Genomic DNA, 17703 nt, shown 5'->3' on the forward strand with positions numbered 1-17703 from the left:
TCGGTCCTCTCCTCCCTCCGGGCCTCACCTCCCGCTGTTGGATCTGCCGCATCATCTGTCACTTGCCATGACTCAGCTGTGAGCATCTATTGCTTTGATTTCCTGGGTTTCCAACAGGAGCCAGGCTATTTTGGGTTTTGCCTCGAGATGGGAAGATTGGAAAACAGCATTGGCCTTCTGGCTCTGCAGGTTGGCTTTGTGTCCTTCCTCATGAATGCTGTGCCACGCCGAGGGGGTTGGCAGGACTGAGCGGCTCCTCTCTGCTCCCGAGGGCGCACATCTGGGACACACCAGGGGCCGAGTGTGGTGGCAGCCTCCCTTACCTCTGCTTTCCCTCTCCCAACGAGCATCCTCAACTCTAAAATCATGCCCCCTCCTGTTTCCTAAGGACAAAATTAAACATGCCGAGTAATGTTGTTGAGTAGTTTTCTTTCAAATGCTAATGCAGTAGGACTGGAGTCTTGAGCAGGGCTGAACAGTGACCAAGAATAAGTGTGTTTCACCTGAGCCTTTTATTACCAGGCATTTTAGGCAGACGTTTCTGGTTTGTATAGCACCTTACAATCCATAGGCGTTGCTGTTTTACTTTTATTTCTCTATGGGTTTTATCATCCCTATTCCACAAAAGCAAATTCAAATGCAAAAGGCCTTGAACATTTTTTAAAATATATTTTATTGATTTCAGAGAGGAAGAGAGAGCTAGAAACATCAGTGATGAGAGAGAATCATTGATTGGCTGCCTCCTGCAGGCCCCACACTGGGGATTGAGTCCCCAACCTGGGTATGTGCCCTGACTGGGAATCAAACTGTGACCTCCTGGTTCATAGGTCAACGCTCAACCACTGAGCCACGCCGGCCGGACAGGTTTTAAAGGAAGCTGAGCTGAGTTGTGGGAATGGTGTGCGAGAGGGCTGATGGGACACATCTAGGAGAAAATGTTCCGTAGATGCCTCAGCATGTAGCTCAAAGCTGGAAATGCAGACTCTGCTCTGGTGGCATCGTTCTTTCTCTCATGCTGTCCCTTTCAGTCAGTGGTCGCTATGGCTTCCCCAAGACCAACTTGTAGAACCCAGTGAAAGCCACGGCTTCCCTGGGCGTGGAAAAAACACACATGTACATGTTCACAAACCGTGACACAATTGCCGGTAATTTGAAAAGCACCGAGTTAATAATCCCTGCTTTAAAAAGGACAGGGGGCTTTAAAACCCCATCCAGATCTCTAATCTGCCAGGTCAGATGCTGAGAAACAATTGAGGCTGCTCTACTACTGCCGTCCGACTGGAGGAGTCAACTCGCAACCACATGACTTACTGTCCACACAAGTCAGCAGGAGGCCAGCCAGCAATGGCAGTACCCAGAAGCACACAGGCTCCTTTTAAAAAAAAAGATTTTAAATTGATTTTTAGAGAGAGAGGAAGGAAGAGAGAGAAAGAGAGAGAAACATTGATGTGAGAGCGAAACACAGATTGGCTGCCTCAAACTGGCAATGGCACCCAACTAACCTAGCCACACCAGCCCGGCCGCAGGCTCCTTTTAATATTTCTATTCACTAAAATTATTTTTCTCATGATACCATTCTTTGTCTGTCTCACTTCCCCCCTCCCTCACAGAGTTTCCTCCAAGGCAGAACTAACAGCACACCTGTTGTTTAGACGCTGTTACTATTTATTGGCACGTATGTGGTCTTATTTGCCCCAATTCTTTGTCATCATAAGGGGGGAGGGGGGCCCATGGTGAGGACAACCACACTTCATCTTCCGCAGTATCCTCTGCTCAGGTTGGTCTCTGTATCCAGGACTCAACTCTTTCTGCTTTCCCAAGAATAGAAACATTCCGCAGTTTTCACCTCCATCTTTGGGCTCTTTTGTCACCAAAAGCTCTATAAGAATTCCCCTGAAATAAATGTTTTCACACATTTCTTTCCCCTGCTGAGCCTTATTGAATTTTCTCTTCTCTGATGCAGTAAGTTTTAGTCTTTAACATCAACAGAGTCCCCCAAACAGATACAAAGGTGCAGTAAAGTATTCTGTCATTTAATATTTATTGAGTACCTGCTATGACCAGGGTCTCCCTTGAGGAAGCCACTCTAACGAATGAGGCAGATGTGCATTTATAAATTACCCACCGTGTGATCACTGTGTTAATAGAGCTGTGGGAACCAGCAGGTCATATTTTACATGCTGTGCTATCCCTTGTCTGATGGGTTGAGTCCTTCAGACATGTGTTCAGAGAGCATTTGTTGCCCTCTTACTGAGCAGATTGCACGGTGCTGTAGAGGAAGAAATGCAGGCAAATCTTGAATTTGAGAAGCTTTCACAGCTTAACAGAGATCTACAGAGTAAGCTACAACAGAAGGTAGAAGTGATACAGCCTTAAATGTGTAGAAAAACAGAGGGAAACTAAAATTTATTGAGTACCTACTACATGTCAGGAATTATTTTAGGGACTTTCATTTGCATTTTCTGACTGAATACTCCTAACTATGTTTTGAAGTATTAGCCCCATTGTACAGAGGAGGAAATTAAAGCTCAGAGATGATTAGTAAGTTAGCATAGATCTCCGTGTTTCTAAAGCTCATGTGTTTCTGCTCTATATTGCTAAAGAACCTTAGGAAATATAGCAAAATAATAAAGTGCGAAAGAATATGACCCATTTAGTTACTACCCAGTGTTCCAGTTTTCTCTCAACTTCATTTATCTTTTTCCCCTGGTCTGTTATGGGTACGTATATACGTTGGAACCACCTTAGGGTTTGTCTCTTACCAGTTCTATTATTAATATTCATATAATTTCAAAAAAGCCCTTTGGATGTGGCTCAGCAACTTTCTCCTGTCTTTCCCCTGTGATTTATCCAATCCCTGCTAACATTAATCTTACAGATAATTAAATGTGCTACTTGCACAGGACAATTTTCTGTTGGCATGTCATTTTTTTTTTTGTAAAGCATGTTTTAATAAAACATAGACAGGGCAGGCACCTTTTCCTGTAATCCAGGGCCTTTCATGTTCTTTTTAACAAACCTACTAACATACCTACGCATATGGTTTCCTTTAGTGGATAAGAATTTTTGCAGCTTAGCTACATCTAGCCAATATCGTAGAAGTTGTTGGATGTACCCACTAAACAACCCAAACTTTATCCCTCTTACAAGTGAACACTTTAAATAAATGCCAGCAAGCTTCACTGCGTTGGAAAATTACTTTGTGTCTGAAACAATCCGAACGTGCAGATTTGTCACGCCGCCTTCCTAGGTGCGCCGCCCAAGGCGCTGCTCCTTCAGCTGACTCGCATTCTCTGCGTGGTGTTGACCCAACAGTCATCCCTCATGCGGTTCATTAGGTGTCGGGGGATGAGCCAAGCTGCTGTATTCTCAGCTGGGGCTGGAGCCTGTTTAGTTTGGCACTGATTTATGATGTGCGGGGAGTGAGCAGTCCGCAGATCCATCTTAGAAACCCAGTTAGCCAAAGACAAATAGCTGAAAGTTGGCTGATAGGAGCTCGGAAGGTGGGCTCCTGAGAAAGGGGACTCCTTTAGAAACACCACTAAAACTTCGGGTACCCTAACTCAGGCAGAGCCGGGGTCTGCACTAGAGAATGCTCTTGGGTCTGGTTTCTTGCTGTCCACCCAGGGTCAGGTGGAAGGCATGTTACTGACCTCTTCATACACTGCATCGTCTCCCTGTGCTTTGGTTCTCACCATTGATGAACGTGCGTGTGGAGCCCAGTCACCGTCAGGCAGAATGCACGTGTAACAGTATGGTCGCCTGAGACATTCCTTTTGAAGATATTATGCCAAAGAGAGCAAGCATTTAAAGCTTTCCTTTTTCTTTCCCAAGTGAATGTCACACTGGAAAGGGTTTTACGTGTAATATTTATCTTGCCTTGTGTACTTCCCATCTCTTGTTTTTCCTTCTCATTTCGTTCACCTGTTGCACCATGTTGGTTTGGCATCCTTTTTGCTCTTTCTGTTCTTCGGGTGGGGCAGTGAGGAAGAGGCACCTTGATCTTGAAGTTGTAGAGAAAATGCGCTGGCTCTAATTGGGGTGCTGTCCTTTTGTGGCACACCAAAACTTGCACACAAGTTCACACACTGCAAGGACTTGGGCTAGTCCTCAAAGACACTTCATGAGGGGGCACTAGGATTTTTAAGAAAATCTAATCCAAAATTATTGAAAGGTCAAATATGTATTAGGTAAGATTTTCTATTGCTCACCAACATGGGTTCCTTCAGAGATGGAGGATGGGTGCTCTTGTGAGTCCCAAACTCAACTGATTGGTTGTGGCTGCATGGAGGCAGAGTCCCTGGTTCATCAGAAAAAAAAAAATGTGCCGTGATGGATTAGTGATGCCTGCCACTGGCAAGGAACAGAGGAATGGAGGTATATATGCTGTATAATTGCCATCTATGCTGTTCTTCCCAAGGACCCAACATGAGGGGAAGGGACCACATTCAGATGAAAGCACACAGACCCAGATCTCGGAAAACTGTGGGAACAGCTGCCTTATCCAGCTGTGAGGGGTGCAGTGAATGAGCAGAGAGGAAGAGGTATGGAGTGGAAAAACACAGGAACCATTTCAGACCTTGGGCACATCAGCTCCAAACCACGAAGTAACTGTCGGGATTTTGCAGAATCAGAGCCTTTAATTGTCTGGGCTTTGTGTCTACAGTGGTTGACAGGTTCTCCTTTAAAGATAATAAATGGCTCGCAGTTACTTTAGCTGGGAAAGTGTGCTGCTGCCCTGGGACAGTAATAACCGACCATGGCAAAGAGAACCCTGGGATTTATGAGGTGTCCCAGTTTACAACCACCGGGGAGGGATCCAGCAGAGCAATGCGCTAACCAGAGTTCATCCATCATTGCTCCCTCTACAAGCCCTCTCTCCCTCTGCTGAAAATTATCACAGGCATTCGACCCCTGCCATTATAAGCTTCCCCAGAAACCATATTTTAACATGTAACTTGGAAATAAAATCTCGTTGACCTTCGGTTTACTGGACTGAGGGGGACATTTTCCAGGTACGCGACACTATAAAATCCACCAGTGATAAAAAGATAAATAAGGTATAGTCTCTTCTTTCAAAGGGCTCAAGCGCCTACTGGGAGACGGTAGTGATTACGTAATTTCAGTACACTGTGAGGAGTGCAGTCGTTGAAGCAATGGGGTAGGACTAGAACTACATCTATACGCATAAAAATCCGTGCTGTGCTTAATAATCACTTTGTTTTCCCTGTCCTCAAGTTACATTGGCAGCCATGCCCATAAAAGCACTTATTAAGATCTACTGTTTTTGTCTGTGTACAGCCTCCTCCCCCTCCCTGACCTTGAGCTTCCTGAGGGTGAGCTCTGGGTCTGGCTGTTTGCGTAGCCAGCATTTACCCAGTGATTAGCGCCCATAAGATGCCTAATCAACGTTAGCTGAGCTCATGCAGGATTGAATATGTGCATCTAACACTTTGAAGGCAAAACCAGGCATCGGCAACTTCTTAGATCAAATTTAAAAAATCAAAACACAGTTACCCTTAAGATAGTCTGTTGATTGTGAGTTGATTTAGAAATTAAAATGCATACCACGATGACTTAAATTTCTCAACACAGGGTTCTCCATTTAAAGTACCACAATGCTGGTTGGATGACTACTCAACAGAGAATATTTGGAGGAGAGCAGCAAGAACAGTCCTTCCCTGTATATATCAGAGTGCAGAGCAGTGGACACTGCTAAATTTTAAGTCCTATTGTGTGGCCATCCCCCTGCCCAGTCTGTCTGCTGAACTCCAACGAGTTCATTTTGGTGGCCCTGTCCTTCTGCATTGACCTGCTACAGCAATGATTCTAATTTCTCCTGAGTTGTCTTGTCTGGCGGTAGAGCTAATTTCTGGGAGCCACGTCTTGCCTCTCCCACCCAAATTCCCCCTGGTCTTGCCTGAGCAGTCTGCTTACGAGAAGTTTATCCAGTCTCTCTTCCACTGGGACAGGTTGTCTCATTTCATTTGTCACTATTTAATAGCTTATGCAAAGCATGCTGGGAGACCTAAATGTGTGGGTTTAGGGTTTCCCCTTCCATGTGAAACAGTAGACATTTCATTTATTTCTTAGTAGTGACTAATTTTAGAGTAATTTGAGGCTGATTTACCTGTGCCCACTGATACTTTTCTGTCCATTTTTTTTGTTCAATTGTTCACTCTACAACTACGTATGATACACTCTGGTTTCTCTTCAGATCGCATAAATCTTTCGCCTTTTACAAATACGTATGAAACTGGTATTAGATGCTGGACACATAGAGAGATGAATTGGGTAAAATCCCACCATCCATAGAGGTTGAGACACACTGGAAGAGATCAAATGTGAGCAGACAGTTACCATTCACTCCTTTTTTTCAAGTCTTACCCATGAACGAGTGAAGCAGAGCCTGTGGGCACAAGGGAGGGACCGAGAGGTGTTCCATGTACTTCATGGTGACCGGTTGTTTGGTTGTTACGGCGTTCAGGCCACTGGCTTTTTATAATATAGATTTGTGGCCATTTCCCCCCCCCCAATCCTCTTGAGCCCTATTGGAAGATTTTTTCAACTTCTTTGCAAGAAAACCAGCCCCCTTTGTCTCTGCCTCTCTCACTACACACGCTCACATATTTTGATTGACTTGCTTGACCTGTTGGTTATTCCAAGCTGTGGATTAAATGCCAACCACTAGTGTGGTTTGCCCAGACTTCGCTTGCTGGAGGCCAGCTTCTTCAGACACTGAGAGAGGCACTTCCTTTGGTCGCCCAGGGCCTTCTATGAACTCATCAGTGAGCCTAGACTGATGGCTGTGTTAGTTAGGCTCCCTGTTCGGTGGGGAAAGGAAGCTTGGTCGGACAGCTCTTGGCCTCTCCCCTCAAGGACGGGCTGCAAAGAAGGCAGCAAGCCCAAACCTCACCTTTCCCATCTCCTCTCCGGGCCTGACCTCCCTGCAGATGCCGAAGACAGTGAGAGGGATGTTGTCTCCATACCCATTGATCTTCAGCCATCCCAGCCCTAATTGATTTTAAAATGAATTGCTGGTAGACAGGTTTTTGGGGTTTTTATTGGCCATAAAGATGCCTTGAACCTTAAATTAAAATGCCTGGTAAGGAGCAGGCAGCTATAGCAGGCTGCAGAGAGAAGACAGCGAGCCCAAACCTCACCTTTCCCATTCCTCTCCGGGCCTGACCTCCCTGCAGATGCTGAAGACAGTGAGAGGGAAGTTGTCTCCATACCCATTGATCTTCCGCAGTTCGGGCCTAGTCTTTGAAATGCTAGCAAACCACTGGGTCGAGCGTTGTATAATGAGCTATTTGGGGGACTAATGGCTAAGCCCTCGAAGCTCTCAATGTGGATTATGATCAGATTGTCAAGATGCTCAAAGCCGCCTGAGCACCACTCCCCCTCCCCCCCACCCCTGCCATCCGATTCCTATTTTATTAGCCTCTAGAATCCAGGCAGTGGTGGTGCTGAGCAGCTCCTTCCTTCCTGGCTGCTCCAGGGCTGTCTGCTCTGCTCTCAGGGTCGGTTTGAAGTCACCTCTGGATGCTGCCACACCCAGGCTCGTCCACTCAGCACTGGCATGTCAGCTGCAGGCCTGTGTCTGGGAACAGCAATGCTGATTGTGGCCCAAGGCACTGGGCCTCAATGGGAAGACAGTGCTGTCTTTGCTAAAGCAGGTCCCTACCCGAGGACGTCCAGGTAGGCAGACGTCCTCACCATAGTGGCTGCCTTGGTGGGAAGCAGCTTAGGGAAAGTGGTCTGGCCCCCAGGGCAGTGGCTTCTCAGGGACCTGACCAAGCATGCTTCGAGTGGACACCGTCTCCTGGCCTTCTTTCTGACTGTCCCAGGTGAGAGCAGGCATCCTGTCCAGGCCACCACTGTCCAGGGGTCTGAGGGTGGTGACAAGCTGAGGTCTCAGCTCCTTGGCCCCAAGTTGCACTGGATTTTGGGGGGAAGGGAACATGTCCCTTTTCTCTATTCCTGGAGCGGAGCAGATACTACTCCTTCCTACCTTCTCGCGCCTCCTTGTGTAGATCAGGAGCCCTCAGCCCCAGCTTCAGGTTAATGTTCCCATAGTCAGCGTCCAGAACCCATTCCAGACCACAGGGATCACAGTCTCTAGGGGGGAAGCCAAGCAAAGGCACATTTTCAATTTTATTATAGGCAGAGGTTGAGAATAACCGATTTCTGAGGCTGTTTTTTCAATCATGTGATTAGTCCACGACTCACAAATGGATGTTTTCTCAATAACTAGGGCATGATTTGATAGTGCATGCTCTGTATCTCATCGTAAACAAGAGGACACCATGCATGATGTTGTGGTGCAATCCTGTGATGTGATGGTAGGTGGTAATAACACCAACTTTGGGGTGGGCAGCAGGTCAGGGAAGGATGTCTTAACTTGAAGAATGAGCAGGTATTAGAAGAAGGTTGTCAGTCACAGGTGGAAGGAAGAGCACAAAGAAACAGGGCGGAGTTCAGATCATTGATGATCTTAGTGTGGTTAGATCATGGAGCACAAGGGGCGGGGCCGAGTAGAAGGCAGTGCTAGAGGGGGAAGTGGAAAGCCACCTCCAGGGCCCATGTGGTCACACTAGAGAGGCTGGTCTTCCCTGTGGGCAGTGCTAGACTGCCGTGGGGGCTTTTAATTTAAGTGTATTTGGTTGACATTGGTTAATAAGGTTATATAGGTTTCAAGTGTACAGTTCTAGGATACATCACCTGTATATTGCATTGTGTGTGTACTCACCACCCAGACTCTAGTCTCCCTCTGTCACCATGTATTTGACGCCCTTTACCCTCTTCATCCTCCCCCACCCCTTACCCTCTTGTAATCAACACACTGTTGTCTGTGTCTGTAAGTTTGTTTGGTTCATTCCTTTGTTGCTTTCTGCTTTCTATCCCACATAGGAGTGAAATCATATGGTTCTTTTCCGTCTGACTTGTTTCACTTAGCACGATGCTCTCAAAGACCTGTCCATGTTGTCACAAATGGCAGTATCCGGCCTTTCTCATGGCTGAGTATATCCCATTATGTGTGTGTGCCACATTTTCTTTATCCAGTCATCAGAGGACACTTGGGTTGTTTCCCTGTCTTGGCTACCATGAATAATGTTGCAGTGAACATATGGATACGTGTTTGGGGGCCAAGCAAATGAATGATGTGATGAGATTTGCATTTTGAAGATAACCCAGCCTCTCTGAGGAGGAGCTCGAGGGTGTGGAGTTGAAGTTAGAAACTGTTGGGTGACGAGGACAAGTGGTGGAGCGGGGGTCCAGAGAGGGGTCAGTGACAATGACAGGAAGTAGGTGGGAGAAACAGATATTCCAAAAGAGTCCACATCACACCGCCCCTGAAAACTGAGACCCTCAGAGCAAAATCCCCAACTTTGATGACCACGCAGGTCCCCAAGCCCACATGGTTCCATGATTTTGATTATTGATACATACTTTTCCAAAGACCTGATATAACTGCGAGTTGATTTACGATCATCGGCGATTTGGTGCCCAGAGAACAGGCCGTGAGATCAGCAGTTGGCATTCCAGATGCTAAGCCTGCAGTGAGCTGTTCTCCTGTCAGCTCTTGGGTAATCTTGGCTTTTCTGTGATGCACAAGCCTAGGTTTTCCGGGTTCAGAAATGCCATCTTAGAGAGGAACAGTTACAGTAGCCTCCCTGCCCATGTCACAGGCAGCACTGGCCTTTGGTTCTGAGTGAGCTCATCATCACCCCCTCACACAGATGCCCCTGGGAGCTCGGGGCTCACAAGGCTCTGAATGACCCGCCAGAGAAACACAGGCAGGAGCAGTTAAGTGGCTAGAGTTCTCCTTATAACTGCACTCCACCTCCAGAACCTGTCCTTTGTGAAACACAGAGGAGCTCTTTTGCTTTTGTTAATAAACAAAATGTTTCAAATGCATCTGGGCCTTGAGGACACATGCTGAAACGGAGAGGGGGCTGGAGGTTGCACCCTGTTGAGCTGAGCCTCTGTGATTTCCCAACAGTTTCTGTTCATTTACATTCAACCTGACCCCTCAGGGCCCTGGAGAGTCAGCCGGGCCCTCCCCTAGGGCAGGCACTGGTCACAGCCCAGCAGGAGGTATAGCAGGAGGGAGCAGGGAAGTACCTGCAAGGCTCTGCAGCCATTCAGCTGAGACTGCTGCTTCATAAAAAATAACTCTTTCCTCTGTTGGAATCAGTTCTGCTCAGTGCAGCTTAAATATAATCGTGATCTGCCCTGCCCCTATGAGCACCTCTGTGTCATGAGGTGGTTTTCATTCTGCAAGAAGGACTTTTGTCCTTAGACAGCTGTCCTTCGGACGTTGGTCACAGGGAACCTCCTGGTAATGGGTATGAGGCCTCGGAGTAAATGCTCTGCATCTCCTCGTCCTGACTGAAGATGGTCACCTTCGCTGTGGAGCGAAGGAAACGGGTTCAGAGAAGCTGGACAAAGTGCCCAGCTGAGTGATGGAGGGACTTGGACGTGAGTGTTGCCCAACCCTAAAGCCAGGCCTGTTTCCTCCACAGCAGGGGTTGGCACAGCACCCCAGCAGGCCGAGTCCAGCCCCCCACCTGCTTGTTTAAATCAAGTTTAATTGGAACACAGCCACGCCCATTCATTGCCGTGTCTGTGGCCACTTTCCCGCCACCACGGCAGAACTGAGCCATTGCAGCAGACACTGATGGCCCTTAAAGGAGCCTGCCCACCTCTGCTCCGTGCCACCCGCCCCACAATGAATACAGAAGACCTAGATGCTGCTCCTCAGGCCCACAGAGACCTTTCATTTTTCATGCCTTTTCACTTAACGCACTGGACACCACTCGGCAAAATCTCTCCTTTACAGGGACTGGCCTTGGCAGTTGACTCCCCAACTGTGGCAAGACTACAAAGTAAAACCCTCTTTAGTTTCCAGAAGTTGTCCTAATTTTTAAAAATAGGCTTTTATTGATTTCAGAGAGAAGGGAGAGGGAGAGAGAGATAGAAACATCACTGATGAGAGAGAATCATTGACTGGCTGCCTCCTGCATGCCCCCTACTGGGGATCAAGCCCACAACCTGGGCATGTGCTCTGACTGGGAATCGAACTGTGTTCTCCTGGGCTATAGGTCGACAGTCAACCACTGAGCCAAATGGACCGGGCAAGTTGTCCTAATTTTAAAGTCCTCTAGGTGGGAAGTGGGTGGGGGATGCTGACAGCTGCATCTGGAACAATAACTGTCCCTGGCAGGTGAGTCACCAGTTTTTACCTGAACTTCTCCTACTTTTGCTGGCCAAGGCCCATCTCCCCACCCCTGACCTTAGAGAGTAGCCCCCCAAAGTACTCCCCGGCCTCCGGGAAGTGATCCTGCCTACAAACGAGCACTCGGGCTCTCTCTTCCCAGACCCACTCTCCAGGCAGGATCCCAGGAGCTGTCAGTCATTTTGGCTTGTGTAAGGAACATTCCTGGGAAGAAAAATGGTCCAGTCCTGGAGCCCAGCAGTGAAATCTCTCCCGCAGGAGTCATCTCTAAGCTGGGCTGTGCTGGTACCTGTCTTCCCCAGCACAGCCTTTTTTCTTCATTAGGAAGACAAATCTGTTTCATGGGCACCATGGATGGGGTACATTGAAACCCCCGTTAATGGACATGCTCAGTAGCGGCTGCTGCGGTGTCTTCTCCAGACCCTCCGCTCAGCTTCAGATTACCCTCTGCCAGGGAGGGAACCCTCAGACACCACACGGAGGCTTTGTAAACCGGTCCTATGATTCTGTTAATGACGTATTTATTGATTCTAAGAGATGCTAAGTGGGAGCCAAGGCATCTTTGGCATCGAACGTATCAATCATTATTGCAGTCTGGAAAATTCTGTGTTAAGCACTATGGTCCACAAATACAATAAGAAACAGTTCTTGCCCTCTGCGGGTTTACAACCGAGGTAGGCTGACAGGTACGCCAATAACGACCCTGACTCCTCTCTAGTGATATGACAAGAGTCGCTGTAGATGCGCAGTCACTGAGGGCTCAGAGGTGCTGCTGGATGCTGGCTGAGACCAGGGGTTCTCCCACTTGAGTGCGCATCCGAATCCCCTGGACGGGCTGTGGAAACACGGATGCGGAGGGCTGCCGCATGCACTCTACACCATTCTATATAATGCACCTGAGTATCCTGACCAGTCCCCCGCGGAGACCGAGGCGACTGCACCAGCATGCTTGTTCTATTCAGGGATCCCCGCACTTCCACCTTTAACCTTGTCTTCTAAGGAGACCAGAGGTTTTCTCCATTTAAAGTACAAGGCCCTGTGGGACTCTGGCTCCTCTGGTAACATGTGATGTTAGCTCAGAGAACACGTGCTCGGAGAACCCCAGAAAAACACCGCGGCACCGTGCAGACAACGGTGAAATGATCAGTTGGTTCCAACAGTGAGTGCAGAGCTTAAGAGCACGGCTTCTTTGATGTCTGTGTGAAGCACACACTGTAAGTAAGACCTTTCAAGTTCATTGATTTGCTGATGCCTCTTCAACATCGTCCGCCCATGGGCTTTGCAAACAATGATAAAAGGTCTGGTATTTTCCAAAGAGGACAGAGTTCAGGACGGTGGGTGTGAGAGTCTTGATTTACATCACGCATGTGGAGCATCAACAGTGGTCTCATGCCATTAACTGTAGCTCGTGTAGAAGATGCTTTGCAAAGGAACAGAAGAATATGTGACCTAGATAACTGTTTGGTCTTCTTAAAAAATCAATGGCATCTCTTGCTGGGGTCATTTCCCTTGGCACACCGTGTGACCACAGAGGTTCTTGGGCCATAGCCAGGCAGCACTGTGAATAAAGTAGATGCAGCCAGTCTTGGTTCTAGCAAACCTCCGTTCTGTGCTGCATTCTCACCATTGGCATCCCTTCCCCTGGGGCCAGGGGCACTCACGGTGTCTTCCCCTTATTCTATCAACTTGCTCAGAGGAAATGGTCTCTATTTTCTTCCAACTGAAGTATAAGCGATTGTGGGGAGCTTAAAGGATTGTCCCACTTACGGATCCTTGCATATAGCAGGGATCAAAGTGTAAAGCTAGGGGAAGGAAGTTCTTACAGCGGATTTTAAGCACCAGCTATAAATGTAGGAGCTGCCTGGGGGATTATCATCCGTTCCATGCAAAGGGACAACCATGAGAATAGAATGATGATTTTCTAAAGTCATTTCTTACTGGAGTAGCAGTGCTCTTTCTACCCAGCTTTCTTCTCATTCTTCTCCTGGATCTGGGCAACCACAGCCCCACAAGCTTGTGACCTCCTGGCCTTCATTGTATTTGTAGGCACTTCTTGTTGCAAGTGATAAGAATCCTGTTCAAACCACCCAATGCCAGGGTTGGCCTGACGTTGTAGGTGAATATGGCTTCACCGTTACGAACACCCCTACACACACGTCTACCTTTCCTCTGGCTGACTCTCTTGACAGCGATCATTGTCTTCCGCTGTCCCGCCGATTAAGGAACACCTAGTTCTCAGTTTGAGGGGAAAGAGCTTGCTTCAGCTCCGCCTCCAGCCCAGTCAGAAAAGCCTGGGGAAGGATGCTGATTGGTCAGTGGGGGGACCATGGTGGCTAGTGGGAGGTGGTCTGGTGATGGTCATTTCTGTGACAGTCCCTTAAGGAAACACAGTAAGTAGGAGGTCACCTGGTGATTTGAGCTTTCATTTCCCCATCTGGAAAATGTGAGAAGTGGAGATGCCTTTAAAATCTCCCAGCTTTAACCTGATTCTATTTAAAAATCACTTTTTGTTTCTGGTGTTCTAACCACTGATCTTTACTTCCGTGATATGTTGTACCTCCCACCAGGAGGTCACATGACATTGGGAGATGATAATCATGTCCTTGGCCCAACTCTTGAGTTTCTCTGAGTGGGAAAAGGGGCAGCGCCCGAGTTGCCCACCACAGGAAACAGCAGAGGGTCGGAGATCAGCCTGGAGTAGATTAGACCACCATGTAAAGCGCATGGTATACGATGGTCACCATTTCAGCATTTGTGAAGGTCCCAAACTTAGCAGTGTGCTTGAGTGAAAAGAAAGAAACCGATTGGTGGAAGGTCATCTGGAAGTGTTCCTATGCAGTTGTGCTGGGGACATGACACAATGATTATGTAAATGGTTCCAGTTCAGCTGCAGCCTGGGTTCGACGTGGCTCATGTATAGATGTGCCCAGGTTGTTCATCTGTTTCCACACCATTGGACACTCGTTCTTCCTGTAAAGCCAGATGATGTCTTTTTCCCCAGAAGCCTCCCCACCTGCCGAGCTCCCCCATCAGTCCGTTTTGCCCATCACGCCCTCACTCCTGCTGTAATGAGCTTTGCCCGTGTCTAGCTCATTTGTTAGACCACACGTTCACAGAAGGCAGGGGCCATATGCTATTCATCTTTGAATTCCCAGTATAGACGCACAATAAGGACTCAGTAATGTCTACAGTGTTGGCTTCAGAAATAATGCTTAGAAGAGTTTCTATCAATACCGTTCAATGAATGTAAGCTGTTGGCCAGCTGTGTTACACTCGGGCGGTGAGACAGCCATGGCCTGGAGACTCGGGAGGCAGGTCTGGAGGCAAACTGCCTTGATGCCCTTCCTGCACGGCTGTCCCAGCAGCCACGGCACAGGGCAGGCGTGGCACGGAGCTCCTCTGAGAGCGGTGGTACCTACTGGGAAAGCAGCCGCGAGTGAGTGAGACAGGTCTGTCATCTCTCAAGGTGTCTTCTGTAGTTTCCTGGGGTTTCTGCCATGATGTTCATTTTGGGGATAAGATATATCACTGCCCAGAAAGTCCCTATGGAAATGCCTATGTTACCTTGTAGAGGGTATTCGTACTATGGCCTTGGATTCCCAAAGACTATAAGGCAAAATGAGGGCTGATAGCACTGGAAAGTTGTTTTGGTTTTTTTATCCTTTTAGATGCCTATGACTCATCTTACCCGCAGTAGAGCCCTTTTCAGTTGACAAGGGATTCCTGGGAGCGGGGAGGAGGAGGGGCATGTTGGCCACAGGTATGCAGATGAGAAAAGAGTGCAGATACCTGGCATCCTGGGTTAGGGGACTCCTGGGCCTGTAGGCATACTTTGGCCTGGTGGGTAATGGTTTTTAGTGTTGCTGCCAAGGATTCACTTTCCTGGTCTGCCTCCCAGTGCCCCTTACACCCCTTCAGACCGCTGGACGGTCCTTGGGTGACTAGAGAGTGTACACTTAGAGAAAGAAAGCTGAGCAGCCAGCTTCGCCGCCTGCACCATTGCAGAGGGGAGGTGCCGCCGGGCAGAGCTCAGCAGGTGCGAGGAGCCGCCAATGTTGGGAGCGCGTTTCAGTTGCCCGCTGTGTGCTGAGGGGAAGATGTTGTCATCGCCTAGCAGTGATGGGGAGGTTCCGGTTTGCCACAGCGTCTCCATGCTGTGAGATGGTCACCTCCGTGACAATAAGATTCCATGCACATGGCATCTTGGTGGGACTGTCCGTGGGCAGTGACGGGTCATTACCATACATGAACAGTGAGTGAGCAGTGATCATCAGGAGTGGGCTGGGGTCGCATTTATAGTGACCAAGGGTGAGCACTGCCCCGGGACTGTTCACGTGATGACATATGTGCTGTGTCCGCCATATTGGATTATTGGTGTCTTAGGATTCAGCTGGGTATCTGCGACCTTGGACAAGGCCTCAATCTTTCTCAGTAGCGGTTTCTTTCCCTTTGAAATAGTGATAATAACGCCTCCTCTCACTGAGGCAGTAAGCACACAGTGCCTGGCACGGGATCTAGCATGTAGCGGACCTGCACTTGGGATGTTCTCTTACATGAAGCTCCGAAGCCACCCCTGGGCAGCAGGATAGTAGAGTATTGACAAGCCTGGGTCTAAGCCCAGCTCACCACCTCCCAACCAGCTGTCTGATTTTGAACTGGTCACTTCATGTTTCTTTCGAAGCCTCTGTTTCTTTATATGTAAATGGAATAATGATAATAACTACCTCCTAGACCTTGGTGGATTTAAAGAGGGAACGTATTTAAAGCACCTACCATCATATACAGCGCATAGCAGTTCCCTTATCAACAGTAACAGTTGTTCTCAGCCTTAGTGGAGGGTTAAAAAAAAAAGCAGCAGCCAATCATTGCAGACCCCTGCCTCTGTGTCTGCTGGCCTCGCCTGCTGCCTGCACCCTCATGGAGGTGAGCCCACATTGACAGAGGCAGCGGGTACTGCCTCTTTATGGGCCGGCTCTGTCCTGGGGCACAAATTACCAGATAACTCTCTTTTTCTTGAGGCTTCTAGGGGGATATGTCTATTGTAATATAATAGACCTCAAAGAGGCATTTGTATGATCCCAAAGCATCATTTGTATGAACACTTAGGCCTTAACTACATGGGGATAGCATCTGGGAGGGGTGGGTTGGTGGATATCGGTTCATATTCATTTGAATTGATGCCAACTGAACTTCCAGTTCATCGTGTCTCAGCGGTTTTCTCCTGGGGAAAAAGAATGTTCATGCGGACATCTCGCTGTTGCTTGGACTTCTTTCATTCTTGAATGTGTGTTGTCCATAGTGTTGGTTTGGTAGCAGTCGCATCATATCTGGATCCAGTGAAGTGCTCCTCCCACACCAAGCCTCTCTGCCCCCACCCCCAACCCAGCTCCTCCCCGTGGTTCCAACGATACAGAAGAAAATAGGAGACGTGTACAATGGTAGTTTACTCTTGGGAAAAGCACGCTCAAGGTCTGGGCGGAGAGCACGCAAAGGGGTTCACGGAGCCAGGGAGCTGTTAGCTGGAGACTTTTCTGAATGGACAAGGTCAACCCCAGAACATCATGGTCTTCCTTTAACCGACAGGTAATGCAGGTGGTGAAGGAGCAGGTAATGAGAGCTCTTACTACCAAGCCTAGCTCCCTGGACCAGTTCAAGAGCAAACTGCAGAACCTGAGCTACACCGAGATCCTGAAAATCCGCCAGTCTGAGAGGATGAACCAGGAGGACTTCCAGTCTCGCCCGATCTTGTAAGTTACCCACCACCTCCACCTCCACCTCCCCCAGGGCTCTGACGGGCCATTTCTGGGGTGAAAGTCTCTCTCTCAGCCGGTCTGTGCTGGGAGCTCTCTGCGGGAGGCCAACGAGAGACGTTCTGAGGCGTCCGAGCAGCCCCTGGGCAGGCTGGGCAGGGCGGGCTGAGCAGGAGATGGGCAGGTGCTGGTCGAAGGATCTAAACCAGGACGTGGCCCAGGGACTGATGGGCCCTCTAAGGATGTAGCTGACACGTAGGGGGCCCTTCCTACCACTGGGAACAAACTTTGTTGCCCATGAAGCGACATTCTTTGGAGGTGCCTTTGAGGGGCAAGCTGCACTGGCCCAGCCAGAGTGAGGCCCATGATAATTAAAGCAAAATCACTCAAGCAGCGTGCGTGGGAGGGACGGAGCACTCGGGAGGCGAGATCCACCTCCTCCCTGCCTGCTGGCTCTGCTCAGCATCACTTCATATTGCCCTTGTGGCTGTCAGCTGCAGGCCGGGGGCAGAGGCAGGGCCCCTCGCTATAGGACTTGGCGTCACAGCCCACCAGCAGCAGTCCCTTAATTTCTTGTGCCTGCATCTGTAAGATGTGCTGAACCTTGGACGCAAAGGCTGTCTGGTTTGCTTCGTCTTTTCTTAGCACTGGCCCGTGTGTCTTCCCTGTCCCTTTCTAAGAGCTCGGCCGTTTTGGTGCCCTTGTCACTTG

General features: G+C 48.7%; 1 protein-coding gene across 1 annotated transcript in view; it reads left to right on the forward strand.

Moving 5' to 3' along the window:
• ELMO1 (engulfment and cell motility 1) overlaps positions 1 to 17703 on the forward strand; it is a 396326-nt gene that overhangs the window by 359344 nt on the left and 19279 nt on the right. Inside the window, exon 17 of the mRNA XM_015559688.1 lies at positions 16826 to 16989. Coding sequence (XP_015415174.1) covers positions 16826 to 16989 — 164 coding nt within the window. The remainder of the gene's footprint in view (positions 1 to 16825; positions 16990 to 17703) is intronic.

This window comes from Myotis davidii, unplaced genomic scaffold, assembly GCF_000327345.1.
Source record: "Myotis davidii unplaced genomic scaffold, ASM32734v1 scaffold573, whole genome shotgun sequence".
NCBI lineage: Eukaryota > Metazoa > Chordata > Mammalia > Chiroptera > Vespertilionidae > Myotis > Myotis davidii.